This window comes from Paralichthys olivaceus, chromosome 12 (assembly GCF_024713975.1).
Source record: "Paralichthys olivaceus isolate ysfri-2021 chromosome 12, ASM2471397v2, whole genome shotgun sequence".
NCBI classification, from domain to species: domain Eukaryota; kingdom Metazoa; phylum Chordata; class Actinopteri; order Pleuronectiformes; family Paralichthyidae; genus Paralichthys; species Paralichthys olivaceus.
Genome location: NC_091104.1, coordinates 13,989,949 through 14,007,861, shown reverse-complemented (window position 1 = coordinate 14,007,861; position 17,913 = coordinate 13,989,949). Strand labels below are relative to the sequence as shown.

General features: G+C 42.2%; 1 protein-coding gene across 2 annotated transcripts in view; it reads right to left on the bottom strand.

Moving 5' to 3' along the window:
- asap2a (ArfGAP with SH3 domain, ankyrin repeat and PH domain 2a) overlaps positions 1–10,967 on the bottom strand; it is a 50,711-nt gene extending 39,744 nt beyond the window's left edge. For both annotated transcript variants that reach the window (XM_020085102.2, XM_020085103.2), the window contains exon 1: positions 10,386–10,967. In XM_020085102.2, the coding sequence (XP_019940661.2) occupies positions 10,386–10,514 (129 nt within the window). In that variant the 5' untranslated portion in view covers positions 10,515–10,967. The remainder of the gene's footprint in view (positions 1–10,385) is intronic.
- Positions 10,968–17,913: the final 6,946 nt, after the last annotated feature.

The following is a 17,913-nucleotide window of genomic DNA, read 5'->3' as shown; positions in this document are numbered from 1 at the left end:
ATTTTCATGTGGGTTATAACTAGAAAAAATTCACATGCGCCAATGTTCAGAAAAATCACCACTTTCCTCAAACTGTCCATTGCAGCAGCTCCTTTTCTCCGAATCTGAAAAGGAATGGATACCTGACCTGAGCCTGTCAGGACCTTGCTGTAAGGTCTACTACTTGATTTTTTAAAATGCACATGCCATCACAATGCTTCAACCGGACTATTGACGATGGGAAATTTTCTTTTCACTTGGACTTATGGCTTTTTAACTTTGCAGACTTTTATAACACACTGTTCTCTTAAAGCCTGCCTCCTGACCTCTTCCAACACAGCAGCACGTGGCATCATTTTGGGGTGTTAACAGAGAGGACACATAATACCAGAGTAAAATGGCGTAATGACATGCTAGTATGAAATGTTGATGTACAAAACCACAACTCCTAAATGTCTCCAACAGTTATGCTAGGTCACCTGTAAACAATCTGCGGAGACTTTCCCTGTAGGAAAATAAATTAAACATTGTATCATTCGAAGACGGTCTCGTCCTCCACATTGCGGACACGTCAGCTTTTCTGCAGGTGTGGCATTAACAGCAGCCCCCTCGTCCGGCAGCTCTCAGCCAGACACGGCCACATGTGGCACACGAGAAGGGCACTTCGCTCTGCCTTCACATCCACAGAGAGAAAAGCTGTGGCTCATTCAAAGCATATGTCAAAACTACAGAACAGTCCAGCCCAGCAGGCGTATAAGAGAAGGCAGATACTGAGAGATTTTGAAACCAGTCAATGCAGCCAAAACTACAAACCCACTGTAAGAAAAATCAACCCAAAGTCATCTTTTGAAGTGTTTCATTCACAACTTCTCTGCACGCTGAGTCAGTTAAGTCAATATTTGGATAGAGGTGGGTTCCATTCAGGCTACCACTAACAGGCCATGGCTGCAGGGTTTCTCTGTGCTCTCAGACAGCTGAGATGTGTGTAGTCAGCCTGCCCCGAGGCAGCATGGAAAACTTCAGCATGCAAGTTCATCGCAAGTGTGGGATGGACAGAGGGCATGGGGGAGTGTGCTTATTGCACAAGCTCATTAATACTTGAGCTGATGCACTGTACACTGCACCAGAAAGCTGGGAACGCTGTACGAGGATTGTTAGTGGGAAGATGTATTTTAGCAACATCCACAGAACTACGTTTCAGTTTTAAATGCACGGTACATGTATGTCCGCTGTCCACTAAGTTTTCAAGCCCCTTAAAAACGAAAAAGTTGGGATGTTTAGATGCTTAGAAACAATAGCCTGCATTAAGTTCTTATTGGTTCTTAGCATTCTTATCACAAGTCCACTACCAGTGCTGAATGCAAAACACTGCGGACACTTACTGTCAGTAACAGTTCCTCCTCATTGTCAGTCCAAGAAAAGAAATCCCTGCTCTTACGTTTCATCATTGCAGTTCCTTGCTTTTCTGTAACCAAGCAACCGACTGTATAGACAATCTGCTTATTTCAAAGACAAAGAAATTCTTTGTTAATAAAATAAATTCTAAATTTTGCCAATAAATCTATACAAGGCTTTTTGTAGAGACTTACAAGTAGTGACACATGTCAAGTTAAATCTTAAGAATTTGACTTTTTTCTCAAAATGCATTGTGAAAAAAAATCTTATTCTCCTCATTGTTTTCATTATGCCTGGCCCTAATCTGTAGACACTACAGACCTTTCAATGCAGTTTCTGTTCAGTATTTCCTCATCTCAGCTATCTACAAGCCTTCTGGTATTTTAGCACTGGGACACTTGGTGCTTTACTGCTCCACAGGGAGCACAACAAAGACCACTGTTGGACCAGAGCCTTGACCGCCAGCTGCCAGAATTCACACTGGGATGACAAACATCAGCTGCAATAATTTAAGTGTTAGAAAAAACAAACTTTCATGTTAACCACTGAGGCATTTTCAGGATGTTTTACAAGGTGACAAAACCAGGCAGAACTTTTGTTTCTGTTTAGTTTTCCCAGACTGATCAGTGCCCTGTATTTCTAAAGATCTGGGTTGTGTTTTTTGTGTGTTGTGTAAAAAATCCCACTCTGAAATTGACTGTATTGTTTGTCATTGTTCTTAGCTGAAGATGAGCATTTCTTCACCCAACCTTAAAAAAGCTTAGAAAATGAGGGATTAGTGTGAAATGCACTCAATCAATCTTTGTGTCAGACTCTGAAACAAGATGGATTTCAAAAGAGGCCTAAAGGCACCAAGTTTAAAAACCTGTTCAAATTGCCTCCCCTTTTCTAAGGGGAGTATTTAGTTCAGTTAATAAACTAGCAGGAGGCTGATAAAACCCACATTTAAAGAAGGGGCTGGGAAATAAAGACCAAATGTGCTGCAACTGGAGGGGAAAATCTCCTCAGACTTCACCTAGGAGTCTCTGTTTGACTCTTTTCATGTAGATGTACACAGTCAGTGTCAAGGTACTAGTCCCAGAGGCAAAACGCCCACAACAGTTACCAAAACAGTTTAAGAAATATGATAAGGCTTGAGAGAGAAAGAAAATTATCTGGGAAATACTGCAGTAAAACATTACAGCGAGTGTGACTATTGTGGGCTCAAGAGCACACTTCAGTCGCAAAAGAGTCCCTTTGAACTTCAATGGGAACTTGAAGCATGAAAAGAGTTTTCCTTGACATAAAACCTGCCCCTCCATGAAAGTAGGCGTTTAGACTTCAGGAGAACTCCACCAACAGTAGCAGCAGAGGAAACTTGCTGCATGGGATTTAAATAGGGCTGCATATTGTGCAATATAAAAAGATTTTAGGGATTATCAGATAGTTTGAGGAATTAATACACCATCACATGTAGAGACAAGTAAGCTACATTCAGATGTTTGTCGGTCTAATTCCAGCATCATACAGCTGATCTGTTTTGGCCCAAACTGAGTTACAAACAGGCCTAGAGTCTCCAGGAGGGCTCTGTTAAAACCCCAACAGAGAAGAGGGCCAGGTCTGTTTTCTGAGTGAAAGTGACAACAGGAAAACACAATTGCGAGAATTCACCCCGTGCACCCCACCCTGGCCCCAAGCAGAGCCAAGTGGCCAGGACTACAAATCAGTGAAGGAGTTCATTAATGAAGAGGCAGGGCCTGTCCACGAACAATAGACATCAACAGGAGCTGTCTCAGGCAATCTGGGCCGGGACACTGATGGATGAGAGGAACTTTAAGTTCCCATTTAGCCCCAGTGCCCCCACCGTCCAGCCCCCTAACCTCTGTGTAGGACCGAGAGCAGCCAGTCTCCCCTTTCGCCTCAATCCCCCTCAGCATGTTGGATTGAGCGTTCATGATTTTTGCCCTGACATCCCTCCTTCAAACAAAACAGAATCACCAGGCCTGACAGTGGTAATGGGCTCCACCCAATGGCAATCAATTCACAGCCGTTGCCTAGTACGTGTCCGCACACAAGGACAGACACAAAATTGAGTTAAATATCACATCCTATCAGCCAAAGACCATCAGGGGATTAGAGAGATCATGGTTTGGAATCGATTGGGACAGGACCGCGACCTTCGCCCTGAGTAGATCAACTGGGAGGGCTGCTGCATCATAATGAGGGTCTGGTGAGAGCCTGTTTCAGAATGATAACACAAACACAGAATAACCAGACCCTAGAGGCTGGAGAGACACCTCTCATTTCAAACAAAGATCCTGTGGGAACTACTGCGGTAGCAGCAGACAGATTTGTTTTTGCCAAGGTAAGCATTAATGCACCACTGAATCTTGCACTAGCTCAGCACATACAGTTAGCAACATCAGTACAAATGAGAAGCAAATGCTTGAGCTCCCATGTTGTTTGTTTGGGATCATTACTATAACCCAAAGTAAACTTATGCCTCACATCCCAGAACTCTAACCCCCTGACCTTTCAGTGCTCACCTGTCCGAAAAGACCAACGATAAACACTGTGAAAAATCTGATTAAAAAATAGCATTTTAAAATAAGAATGGCTCAAAACAGAATCTCATCAACATTCTTACATAGAACCAAAGCGATCCTGTTGAGGGTTTAAAAGAATGAATGCAGTTGGCTTTGCTTCAGTGTACTTGGCCTCCTCTGGTGCATTAAATACACTGGAGCAAAGCCAAGGGACAGTGGGGGGACAGCAGATGTAGAGTGAGGGTGACAAGACTTTGTTCAGCCCTGAAATCCCCATTTCAATTATAAGAGGTATTAAGCTTCTTAGGTGGTATACTGAAGACTGGCCAGTGTGGCTGGGGCTTTGGGTTGCTCACTTTGACCAGACTGCACAATTAGGCCATGTGTGTATGAGAGCAGATAGATCTGTCCGTGTGCCTCTAAAGCTATTAGATGCGGATTGTCCCCGCATCGATAATCCTACTGTCTGAGGCCTTGTTAAAACTTTCCTCCAGGCCACCTGTTCCATGAGGGGCAGCTGTTGTTCCCAGCCAGGCCACAGCCGGTCCTCCCAACCGTGCCTGGAATTGGAGGGAGGAATCGGGGCAGAGGAAGGCCAGGACCGTGAACAACTCCAGCGTCAACAGAAGCCGACAGACGGACACTTGGAGAAGAGTTACGAGAGCACACTTGCCTAGATGTTAACGCATCAACCATAAATCATTAGACTTAAAATAAAAGGTGTCAACACCAAGCAGAGGTACAGAAAAAATATATTTTGCTCTGCAATAACTGCAGTGACTGAGCAATGAAGCCAATGAGGTAGGTGGAGATTTAACAAGATATGATTATGTGTTATTACAAGATAAGAGTTGGACTACGGTTAAAGCAATACTCAAAATGAGTGGCCTGAGATTAAGGATGGAGGTGCTATAAAGGGATGAGAGACTAAAGCTGCTCACAGCAGGCAGTCATCAACTGCGTTTTAACACCCACGAGTTCGATGAGAATCTACTTACTACTTCACAAGCCCCATTACCTTGTTAGACACCAACATTGGAAAAGCTACAGACAATCTGTGAGAACCAGACTGTGAGAACCAGCTGGCACTCAGTGCCAACAGTTACCTGTGCATGTCCTGAATAACATCAGCATTCCCAGAGGTAATCCCCGATAATCTCTCAACTAAATCAACCACCAACATGCCTCACCAGGGCATAGCTGGCATACCAGTGAGGAAGACCTCTGCCAGATGAAATAATAGCCTGATGGAAGACTAATGATGCTAGTCTGAGCCCCCCCCCATAAACCCACTCAACACCAGTAATGGCCCATGAAAAGCTGACTTGGCTATAAATAGCTGTTATTCACTGGCTAAAAAGGAATGAACCAGACAAAAGGATATGGGACAGAGGGAGAGGCCTCGTGGGCGAGTTTCCAACACTATAGGGAGCGTATAGACTGTACAGCAGCTCTGTTTTCTCTGTACGGACACAGGTCTACAATGAGTACATGAGTGTTGATGGTTATGTGGGCTCAGAGATATACCCTCTACAATAATGCAAATTATAATTTCTGACAGAGAGCCACAAATAAGATCTCTCCACTGTTATCAATCCAATTTTGACATTATCGACGCACTCAACAAATAAAATAAAAAACAAAAAAAGAATCAAATGTATATAAAAATATAAAGCAATGAAATAGATTAAAAGAAATACAGAAACCTAAAACAATAAAATAAATGAATAAACAGATTAAATAATGCAAGTCAAATATTATTAAAAGCCAAGATAAAGACGTCTGTGTCAGCTGTTCTCAGATCCTCAGGAAGACTGTTCCAAAAGCTTGGAGCTGAAAACCTAAAAGCTGCCTCATCCAAAGTTTCCATCCTGCCCTCTAGAACAGGTTATGTATGCACTTGTTCCTTGTAAAAAAAAAAAAAACATTGTGTAAATACACAGTGCTGGGGGGACAGACGTGCTCATCAAATACAGAACTTGGCTAATGGTCTGGGAAGACACGTGTATTTCTGCAACAAAACCAGGCAGTGTTCAAACCTGTTTTGCCGGCAAGCTTTCTCCACCTGCCGAACGACTTTAAATCACAAAGCAGCCGTTATGTCAGGAAACATATTGTGTCACTGTCTGCTCAACAATAAGCAGCTGACAGGCTGATCAAAGAGCCACGCTGCTGACAATACAAAAGCTAGTCTTGAATGTCAAGTAGTGATGGCTGTTTTGCAGCCACAAGCCCTGATACTCAGCAATCTCCCGCAGTCTACTGTGTGAGTCAGATCCGTTGTCATACCCATTGTATTCAGTCAACCGACACTATGAGAGGGCCGTTGATGTGATACGCCGCAATCCAATAACTGACCCACTCTAGAGAATGAATATACCATCAAAGCTTTAAACGTCCGCCACAGTCGCCCAATGAGCTGGGAGTGCAACACTGTGATATTACACACATTTCATACCTGAGCTGGAAGTGGATGCACTTGAGATTTGTTCAAGGAGACAACGTTATTGATTGCATCATTGCAGGAGTTTCTCTCTGTCTGGCAGGATTCAGTAACTGGGGCATAAAACACTCACAGATGCAAAAATAGAAGACTACAATGTGAGCCAGTTTCTAGCTGCAGACAGACAATGTGTAGATGTCCTGAATTTTCTAGGGTCAAACAAAAGCACGGGGGAGTTTTCACTAAGATCAGCACTTAACACAGAGGTCAGCTCTGCCTTAGGGGCTAATGCTTCCTTTCAAAGGAACTTGTGAGGTCATTATAATTTGAGCACTCTTTGTAAATGTGGTTTCACTCATAACAGTGGGTACATCCATACTAACATGTTCTAGTTTTAAAACTGCTGGCTGTTCCATCCATACTAACACACCTAGAAATGCACATCACGCGACTATTCACACTGGGCATGTGTGTGCCGGTGATTAACAGGAAGTGGATAACACACTTTTCAGTAAATGCAGGTGACTGTGTCAACTTTTCCAAAATATGTAGAATTCTGCATCGCTTTTTCACCATTTCAATGTCACTAAACTAGAAAAGGAAAAACACGTCCAACAACAAATGTAAACCGCTTTTACAAGGTGCCACATTTTCAACTAGTCATAACACACAGTAAAAGCATTCAGAATACCACAACAATAGGCAGATCTAATTCGCCACCTTTATCAAGAGTGGATCATATTATTCTAGAAGTCACCAGTTGTTATATAGTTTATTTTAAATCAAACCTTGGGGAGAAACCAGATAGAGGAAAGAACAAGAGCTCTGGCCTAACCATAACCCTTTCTAGAGGAAAGAATAGGAAGAGAAGTGGTGTTTTACGGGAGCACAAAGGAGGGGGGTCATGACGCAAAGCCTGACATCCTCTTACTGGATAAACAGGTTTTTATTGGTGTGGTTTTAGAAACACAAACACGCACACACATGCACAGAGGCTCAGTGAATAGCCTCTTAATAGCCAGCAGTTTAAAACTGTTAGCCTAATTAAGATTATGTCAGATGCAGTTAAGTTTAGAAAGAAATAATAACACTGCATTGTGCAGCATTTTACATAAAACCTCTGAGTCCCCTCTCCTGTTAATGTGTTTAAAGGCTTCCCATAAACAACCAGACGCAGAGGTCAGTCTTACAGGTCCTCTAAGTAGGTGAGACTGGAAGTGCATCAGCTATTTAAAAAGAGCTCGAATGGGGAATTCAGATCGTTAAATGCAATTTATTTCATACATTTGGACGAAGAAGGTCTTATGAACAGAGAGGGAGATGTACGTCTTTAACAGGATGAGGAATCCCAGAAGCTGCACTCTATGACTTTATATAATTACTTTGTTATTTTAGTTTTATGTTATTTCATATAACTATAACAAGGACTTGAAATCATCTTAACACTTTACAACACAAGGCAGAAATGTCACAGTCTAATCAACATAGTAAATAAGTGTGTAAACTGGTATATAAATGGTTTATGTTTCCAAAACAATACTCTTATGAAGTTCTTGTTCTATTAAAATGTATTTTAATAAATGAATCTGATATATCAGCGTAGGAAATGAATTACTCCCTAATATCTGTGTCTGCCCCCAAAGATCCATATCAGTCTGGCTCTAATTTTATTGGAACAGTATTAAGACAAGAACATCTTTGTAATATGTATCTCCCTTGTTCAACTGAAGAGGAGCTGATGTATTAGACCAAATATACGGTTTTGTGCAAAGAACAGATGTAACTTCACCCTCTTCTAATGCTTTACTGATTGCACTTCCAGAATATGGTGTCAGAATTATAACACACTTGTGAAAATATAACCACATCTTTACAGTAGGGATTATATTTCTAAAAAATATATGAACAAGAAACAACAACCAAAGTCCGTCAGAAAGAAAACTGTCAGCCCCTTATAGACCATCAGAGGTGCCAAGTCAGAAACACAGGGCGTCTTCTGAAATAATACACCAGTCCACTGCAGCATCAGAGAACACAGTGCTGCTTCAATCAGCCCGTCCGAAACTGTCAGTTCAAGGGTACAAACTGAAAGGTGAGTGCTTATTTAACAAACTGCTACTGCGGAGAAAACCAGATCCTCAGCACAATGTTTGAAAACTCAGCAAAATGCTGAAAACAGCTAAATCTGATGTTCTTGTTTTTCGAATGGCTGTACAGTTCACAGATGTGTGATTGTATTTCTCAAGGGTGAAAGAGTCATCCTCCTGATGGTTTCTCAAATTCAAACAGAAAGAGACTGTTTGGTAAACTTGGAAAGATGGAGGCTGCCTGTGTATGTACATATGTAAATGTGTTTTGGGTTGTGTGCTTGTGTTTGGTGACTTTAGGCGGGCCTGGCAGACAATAAGTGGAAGTGTTCCCCCGTTCCACTGCAGCGTTTAATTGGTCAAACAGACACAAAGTGAGTGAGGTCTTGTTGACCAAACAATAAGGGCTTGTGTTCCCTGAGCCTGAGCGTGGGGAGGTCAACGCTACTCTGCGTCTCCAGCAACAACAATTCAGCAGCTTCAAATGCAGCGCGACACTAAAACAAAGCTGCTGAATTGGATCCTCAGTCCAACAGTTCCCCCCTCACAAGCCTGCTATTACAGCTATTTAAAAAGGAGTAAAATCCACACACTTATTTGCTTACTTCCACAGAAAAGCACATTCCACTCTAAGTAGATCTGAAATCATTCCCAACAGCAGAATAACTGCTATTTTTAAAAACAAGGAGCAGCAATGGTTTGAATGAAATGGTGCGTAGCAACATGTCTGACGCCCAAGAGAAGCACCTGTCAGCCTGAGCAGGTGTACGTCTGGCTCACTCCTCCACACAGGCAGGTTAAATATAAAGCCACAACCCTCACTTAGGTGTGGAGGATCAGGGAGCTTAAGGTGACGTTGACACTGAGCCCAGATGTGGATTAACTGAGTCGAACTGGCATTAGACGGCAACGACTTTTCTCCCCTCTGCATATCTTGCATTCAGACATCTGTTTTTACAATTTAAAAAAAGGTGTAAGCCACAAATTTGTCTTGATTCCATCTGAGTGTAACTTTTCCTCATTGGAAGCAGGAAGTTGGGCTTTTTTTTCCCTTCACTTTCCTCACATGTCACCTCCATGTCTACGAGCGGAGCAGAGACACACTAACACACATAACACATCGAGGCAGCTCATGTGGGAAATTCTATTTTTACTGTCAGGCAGGGCGAGGCAGTGCTACACAAAGTAGGGAAACTGTAACAAGGCAGAGAGGGAGGGCTGTCAGGGAACAAAGCGGAAGTGTCCTTCCTCCTGATGACCTGCAAGTTAGAAGAACACAAAGTGCTCTGTGTGTGTGTGTGTGTGTGTGTGTGTGTGTGTGTGTATGTAGAGTAGCTCTGCTGCAGCAAACTGGGGCAAATGCATGTTATTTATCCCACCTTTCAACTGCTGGGATCATCAGTAAGCCAACACACTCTGTATGAATGCAGCAGGAATGTGGTGTGTGTGCAGACGATTGTGCTTTCTTTGTGTGCATATTCTATATTCTATTTACCTTGAATTGTAATGCTGTTTCTTTTTCTCAGTGATTCTCCTCTTTTTATCCATCTTTTGTCAAACATCCTAAAAGAAGGATCCATCCTATGTTCCTCTTCCTTACTCAATATTTGTATTGTCAATATCTCCACCAGCACAAATTCTTTACAGTGACAGATTTGTAGTTGTCCTGGTGGCTTTGACCTTTTGTTATTCTTATGCTCTTGTGTTTGACTGTTTTGTGTGATTTCTATTTATCAATGGAGTATACTGATCTATCTATCTATGGAGTACAGATCTGCCCATCTATCTATGGAGTAAAGATCTATTTATCTATCTATCTATCTTCCAAAATTAAGAATATTGCATTTCCTCATTTAAATGCTACACCATGGTCAACTTCATGATCGAGAGAATATAAGCATATCTGTTGGAAGTGGGGGTCAGGGGCACAACCACATGTCCCCCAGAGTCACTCACCTCCTCCAGGGCAGCCACTGTGTTCCTGCAGTGGGACATCCTGGTGGTGAAGTTGGAGGCAGTGGGCGATTTGTAGTCTTCATTCGTCTCTGCCACAAACTCTGAAACTGTGATTTGGTCCGGCATCATTAATCCCTTAGCTGCTGATAACAAGAAGAAGAAGAAGATGCACTACTTTCTCTGACCCTCTCTCCCTCTCTGGTGTGTAGCTGCAGGACAGAGAAGTTCACAGTAGGAGCAGTAGTGTCTGTGAAGGTCCCCCCGGGTAGTAAACCATCTCTGGGTGTGTGTTTATGTCATTTCCCTCGTTAGCTCCTCACACGGTCCGGTGCTGCACGTTGGCTCCGTGCGCTTCCACAGGGGGATGGAGCTTCTTATCCCTTCCGCCTTTCAGCCCCACTACTCCGGTTTAACACCCGGTCACACGGCTCGTCCACACGGCAGGTGAGAGCGAAGCTTCCGTCTCTCGGTTCTTCTTTTTTTTTCCCCCTGCTAACGTCCAACAGCGCGGGGAGAGCAACTTCTTCTTCCAGCGTCTGAGTCCCGGGGAGACGACAGCGATTCAACGGGAGCGCAACAAAGTGACAAAGGTAGAGGAGGGGAGGCGGTGGACGCGCGGCAGCCAATGGGAGCGGCCGGCTGGTAATTAGAAGCCAATCGCGAGTGGAGGGCGTGGACTCACGGTGCATTCACACGCTCCTCGTAATCGGGATATTTCAAAAAGTCGCCTTTTTACGGTGGCCGACAGAGCTCAACGCACTGAATATGCAGAAAACACACGCAAATAGGGAAAAACGTGCAAACTAAGACATCAACTTCATACATTTGACGACACGCGCGCTGCAACACAACACATGCATGTACAGAAAAGCACTGGCAAAAGTCCCAACACATGCAAATACAGCAACACGCCGCTAATAGTGAAAATAGCAACGGAAATGTTTGCAGGGACCCAGAAATGTTTTGTGAAGTCATTGAAGTCATGGTGAGGGTACATCACAACTAACTACAGCTAGGTTCATCACATTTTTGGGTCCTCTGGAAATGTTTCAGTTTTCGCTATTAGCAGCGCGTTTCTGTATTTTCATGTGTTGTGACTTTATTAGCATATTTTTTTCATGTTGTTTTCTTAATTTGTTTTAGGTCGAGGACAGAGCAAACAAGTTTTCTCAACTACTCTGCTTTCTCCTTAGTATTTTATGTCCATGACCATGATAGAAAATGTCCGTCCAATGCCCAGTAGGGGAAACACTTTGAGGCCTGTCTTTACTTTAACTTTAACTCGTTATGGGCTGTGAAGGTTTCAGCAACAGAAGTGTGTATGCATTATATGATCAATGGCTACTGCAAATAAGTTAACAGCAGTAGGTTTTATAACCTCGCAGTATTGTCCGTATAAAGTTTTAATAGCATAAATGAATATATCTATTAAAAGCACTTTGGGTAGGGAAAAATACAAGACATAGTCTTTAGCCTGTATTAATGGTAATTTACAGATTGCTGCTGTTAAAGAATACATTCAAAGCTAAGACTAACTTTCTGTTGTAGTAATAAGAGAAAAAGCATCAAGTATATTCAACTGGTGTTTCATGCAATTTAAATAATATCTTTGTATCACAAAAACAATACTTAAACAGTAATAGTTCCCACACCCTCCGTATTCTAAGAATCACAATTAGTTTTATTGGTCACTCATTTGGGCACTTGATTACTCAAGTGCAGTCTATGTGTAATATATATTTTCCCGACAGCACTTGAAAGCAACATCTTGATTACAGCACCACTACAGTTTGTTAAGGTGGAGATGTGGAAAAATGCCTCCTCATAAAAACTACTCTGCAATGTAAATTTCATTCTGTGAGACCTTTTTAAAAGACAGCAATTCATTTGACTTTAATAGAATAACATTTAAATATGAAGATGTTTTATCTTCAGAAGTGCAGCAACAAGTTGATATGTGGAAATTGGAAAATACTCCATTATTCACGCTCCTGCTCAAAGAGCTCACCATCTGTATATCCTTGATTCAGAATTCCTTTAATGGATGTGAAGTCAATCAATTAAGGGCTTTCAACTGAACAAACTGCCTCGCTGAGATGTAAAAAAAGGGTTCACAATAATAATGTAATCCAGAAATACAAAATGTAACAAAAAGGGATCCAGGCTTTTGTGTTAAGCCTGAGCAGGATCAGCATTGACGCTGGTAATGAGACCTGATCGTGTGTTATCACAGTGAACCAGATAGAGAGGCTAATTAGACCAGTAATTAACAGAGTACTATAAATGTTGTATCCTCATGTGCTCCAGAGTTTACATGTGAGCAGCTACTACAGACGTCCCTTGTGAGAATATAACATTTTCAATAAGCCACAGCCTAGAATAAAAATGAGAAAATAGAAAAACACTGAAAACATGCTATCATTGGACACTGTCTGAGACTTGTGAAGACTCTCTCCCATGCTTGAATTTTGGTCAACAGGATTTTTAAAAACAACTTCTCCCAGAGCTCTAGTGTTTTTTTTCTTTCTTGTGCTTTGGGATGAAGAATCTGCTGATGTTTCCCAGCTCCTTCAGCCCCGACAGGACGGCTGCTGGTATAAATAGTAACGCAGCGGCCGAGGCAAGAAACCATGGGCAGCTTTTAAATCACAATCTGGGCAGTGTTCACACATTCTTTCAGCTATGCAGCGTCTCCTGGCAAGCTGCTAAATGAAGAGCCCAGGACCCAGGCTGACCCTGAGTGGCGACTCAGGCCTCGACTCCCTTATGAAATGAACACACACACACACACACACACACACACTCACACTCCCGATGAACATCTGCTATCCAGAGACACAGTCAGCGGCTCAGTGAGTGAGGTCAGCAGGACCATGCAACAGCAGCCTCAGTTTTCACAACTGACATGGCTTTATGTTTTCAGCACCATCTGCCTTTCTGAATGCAGGGTTTGAACTTCAAATCATGATAAAACCAAACTAAAATATTCATTTTCAGACATGAACTTAAGAAAAGGTCACAGGTGAAGAATGCAGCAGGAGACAGTCAAAACAACTGGACAATATCTGGAATAGATTTGGTTGCAGTTCAACACCATCTTTGTCGGTGTCTTCTATGTGTATGGCTCTTCCTTTTCATTCTGAAATATTTGTATTCTTTTTATTTTTTTCAGTCATGCATTGTTCTCACATGGTCTCACTTTGACATTTTCTGCACATGTTACTGAAGGGCTGGCAAGAAAAGTTCTGGAAAATGTCCAGAGTGAGAAATTTGTGTTCTCAAATACAGCCCCTCTGGAAAATGTGTGGTGTTCAGACGTCGTTAAGCAGCTTATAGCACCTTTTCCAATGTTAAAACCCCAACATCTGGCTTTTGTCTGCTATGGGAATGGATACAATCAGTATTCACTCCCAGTTCAAATGACTCTGCAGCAGATACAGGTTTGAATTGGCTCTGGCTCTGATTGGCAGCGATGGAAGTGTGACACTTGGGTAAATGTGTTAAATTTGGCAAGGCAGAGAGGTGAGAGAGCTCCTCAGTTTTCAGTGTGTTCTTTTTGTTGAATCAGTTTCAATTTCCCCAAGATGAAGTGCTGCACTGGAATCCAAGGTGCATCGGGTCACTCAGCAGCTACAGGTTGAGAACATAAAATGAACAGTACATTTGTGGAAAAACACAACCAGGCATCTCAATGAGGGACCATGAAAAGGAGGAAACAAGGAAGCACTATTAATGTAAAATGTAGTGTGTCATGAATGTAGCCTTTGAATAAATAATATTCTCCAAATATAATCACCGGAGATTTGACTTTTAAAGCCTTATTTACTGCTCACTCTGAAAAAAAAGGTGCCAAAGCAGCTGCTTTATTAAAGCGAACAGAGGCCTCATTCACCAGCAGAGCCCATCCTCAATATAGACCTAGTTTGCATGCAAACAACTCACAGCCTTGAGGAACAAGTCGGAGTGGAAATTGTCGGCTCTGCTTTGGCTACGGCTGCTGCATTTGAACATTTTGGAGTGATTTAGCGAGACACAAAAGTGAAAACGTCCACACTATTCACTGCCTTTGGTGCACAATGTGTCATTTCCACTTTTATTTAAAAAGCAAAGCTGATCTGGTGATGAACAAACCAAAACCAAATGCAACCAGAACCAGACGGCTGCAGGGAGAACAATCGCCAAAGCAGATGTCACACTGTACACACACACATGCAGAGACACTCTGGGAAAAGCTGTTTGTAATTTGTCATTGTGAATTTCACCAGAAGAGGAAAGCACAGGGTGTGTCAGTCCTCCCATTCTCTGGTCAACACGAGCCACAAACATCCAAAGTGTTTGCAGGAACAGACAACATAGCACAGCAAATACAGGGGGATTGGGGGGGTTGGAGTACTGGAGTCACTTTTTCCTAATTGCTCTGCCATGACATCATGATTGTGGAACAGGTGGGATAACCTCACAGTCCAGCGTCCTGTGTTTCACATAAGAGGAATGAAAGACGTCTTTGTTCAAAGTCGTTTGCAACTGATTCTAACCGTCCAAATTTTCCGGCACATAGGTAAATGAAACGGGGCCGAGCTCGAGTCCTGAAACACTGAGATGTGGAGGAAGTTCTCTCAGCGTCTCCCCGATCACAGAGCACATCACTGACTAAAGACTGCATTCAAAGAAGAGCTTGCTACACAAATGAGTTGGCTGCATGAGCTGAACAAGCTGTGCCCAGTGATCCTGAGTGAGAGCTTGCACACGCTGGGATTCCTAATGGGAGAGGGAGGAAGAGAAGGGCTCTGGGGGGGGGGGGGGGGACTCAGACGAGGGCAGTGAATTGTAACCAACCTGGATCTTTTCTCCCAGAGATGAAGCTCAGTAATGAATTCAGGGGAAGTGTGGACTAGTGGATTCTATATGAATGGAAGCTCTGTGCAGGCATGTTCCTATTCACAGAGAACATTGATGCAAAATCTTTCACAATTCTATGTTGTAACCTTTTTTGCTGCAGAAATAAAGTTTTGTTTTTGTCTATTTACATTATTTGGGCCATTTAAAGAGCAGAAATCAGACATTTGGGGAATAAAGTCATAATTTTATGAGAATAAAGTTGTAATTTTAGGCTGTATATGAATATCAGAGGTTATAAAGAGGAATGTGGATCTTCTTGTTAAGTTCTAATTTTGTATAAGTTTCCAAAGTAACAAAATACTTTACACATAATCACAGCATTGTCATAAATATCAGGACTTTGAAAAGACTGTGCAAGAAACTTTAGAGGAAGAATCTATAGAAAGATCCACATGGACTTGGAGGAAATGCCTCTTCTGGAGGAGGAAATGTTTAGTGGTGGTCAAATAGTTACATCAGGGTTTTTTTCTCAGGACACAATGAGATTTTGGATCAAGAAAGCAAGCATGAATTCTTCTGCCAGGTTATATCCTAAAATATTTTTTTCTTTTTATTAATAGGACACTGTTTATTCCTGTAATATTATGACCTTTTTTTCCTCATTAAATTATGACTTAATTTATGTAATTGTAGATTTAGTTTCTCATTAGATATCGACAAAATTCTTCATTCATCATCTCCATTGTGGTTTATCATAATTGATGACTTTTTTAAATTATAATTTATCTTTCTCCAATATGGCCCTAAGGCTCCTTGGTGTCATACAGTGCTTTATCTTTGACACAGGAGAAAATGTCACTAAGGTCAAAGGTCACCATTGGAGGCAATTGGTGGAGATTAAAAAAATCTCCTGTCCTATGTGGCAGATTGTAATATATGATCGGTATGCCTCATTGTATGATTGATTTTTTTTGTGGAGCAACAAATAAGGCAGGAGATTTTACTTTTCCAGCCCTGAGCACAGGGTTTTTCCATTAACGTCCAAATCTGAGCACGGCCACACACTTCAACCAGGAAAATGCTCCGGCTTGCGGTCTCCATTTAACCTTGCCACCTTGAAGGACACCCAAGAAATAATGTTCGGTGAAATAATTGCCTGACATTTTTAGCCAGCACCCACCACACACACACACCCATCTAAGGGCTGACTCCGAGGAGCTGGGGGTTTGCAGCTGCTTCACTATCATCATTAGGAGCAAGTGGCTTTTACAGTAATTATTGCTCCTCTTAGGATTTGGCCCCATGAGCCTGAACATATCGAGTGTCCCTGTTCTTCATTATATACTGACAGGCAGCTTGTCAACCAGCCCCATCCTTCCTCGGTTTCCTAGTTACCATAACTTGAAGTGTTTAATCATGCATCTCACTTCCAGGTTTCCACTCTGCCTCCCCTGGAGAAAGATCTCTGCACCGCTGTTTATCTTGCGTTCTGCAGCAAAACAAGCTCTGGCTTTATCTCACCATGTTATTCAGTGTCCCCCTGAGAGCGTGAGGATGAGGACAGCGCCAGTGAACTCTCACCAGCCCCTGAACTAATAAAAAGTCAGTGGTGGTGAATTCTCCCTCTGTCTGTGCTGATCATCTCCTCTGGGCCCCAAGCAATGTAAACCACAGGATATTAATTGTTAAACCACAGGACAAACACACACACGATTATGATCTCAAAAATCTTAGCAATGCATCCCCAGTGTCCCTTTGTTGGAAATATAACACTGTTCATAACACTAGATTAAAAATTACATTACATTATCTTCATTTGACAGATTATTCAGTCCAAAGCAACATATAATAGAAGCATTCAAACTCAATGTTATTCCCTCACCTATACCATCATTTTTGTATTATCCTGCTAACAAACAAACTGACAAAGAAAAAACATATCCTCCTTGTCAGACGTAATACAGCCAAATACAGGCAAATCAAAAGCACTGACTACAATTTACTGTATACCTTACTGTATCTACTCTGTAAATCAATGTCACATAAGGTCAATGCAAATATAAAACACAGCATCATCTTTTCATTACATCTGTTCATTGGTTCCTGCAAATCATTTATTCCAGGGCTTCATGGAGGACAAAAGACATCAAGCTCAACAGTCATGACCAACAGTGACATGCAAGAGACTGATATTCTCCCTCCTTCATTTAAATTTACAGCCATACACATAAATATATAGAGCATAGATTCAATGGTACTTCATTTGCTCCCAAGGCATTCCCAGTAGCTCTGAGAGAGCCCAGTCTGCCTCTTGAAGCTGTATCTCCCCGGCTCATCCACATTACTTCAATTTAACCCAGAGGAAACATTTAACCAGACTTTATGTTCTGACGGAATCTGCACCGTGAATCCAAATCAGCCTCACTGACAGTCCTGTAAACTCCCGGAGCGACTGCTGTCTCGGTGCCGACTCCCAGAGCTGTGTTGCATCTGTTCAGACTCCACAACTGATGAGTTGAAAGCCTCTCAAGCTTTTGAACTAGAGTGAGGGAATCGTGGTGGGAGACGATAGAGGATGAAAGTGTACCTTCAGGGTGTTTGCTTTTCTTCTCTGTGTGGGACTGACGTCACAATCTTGTATCCAGATTCTCAAGAGTGTGATAAAGGAGGCGAGGCTACAGTATGATGC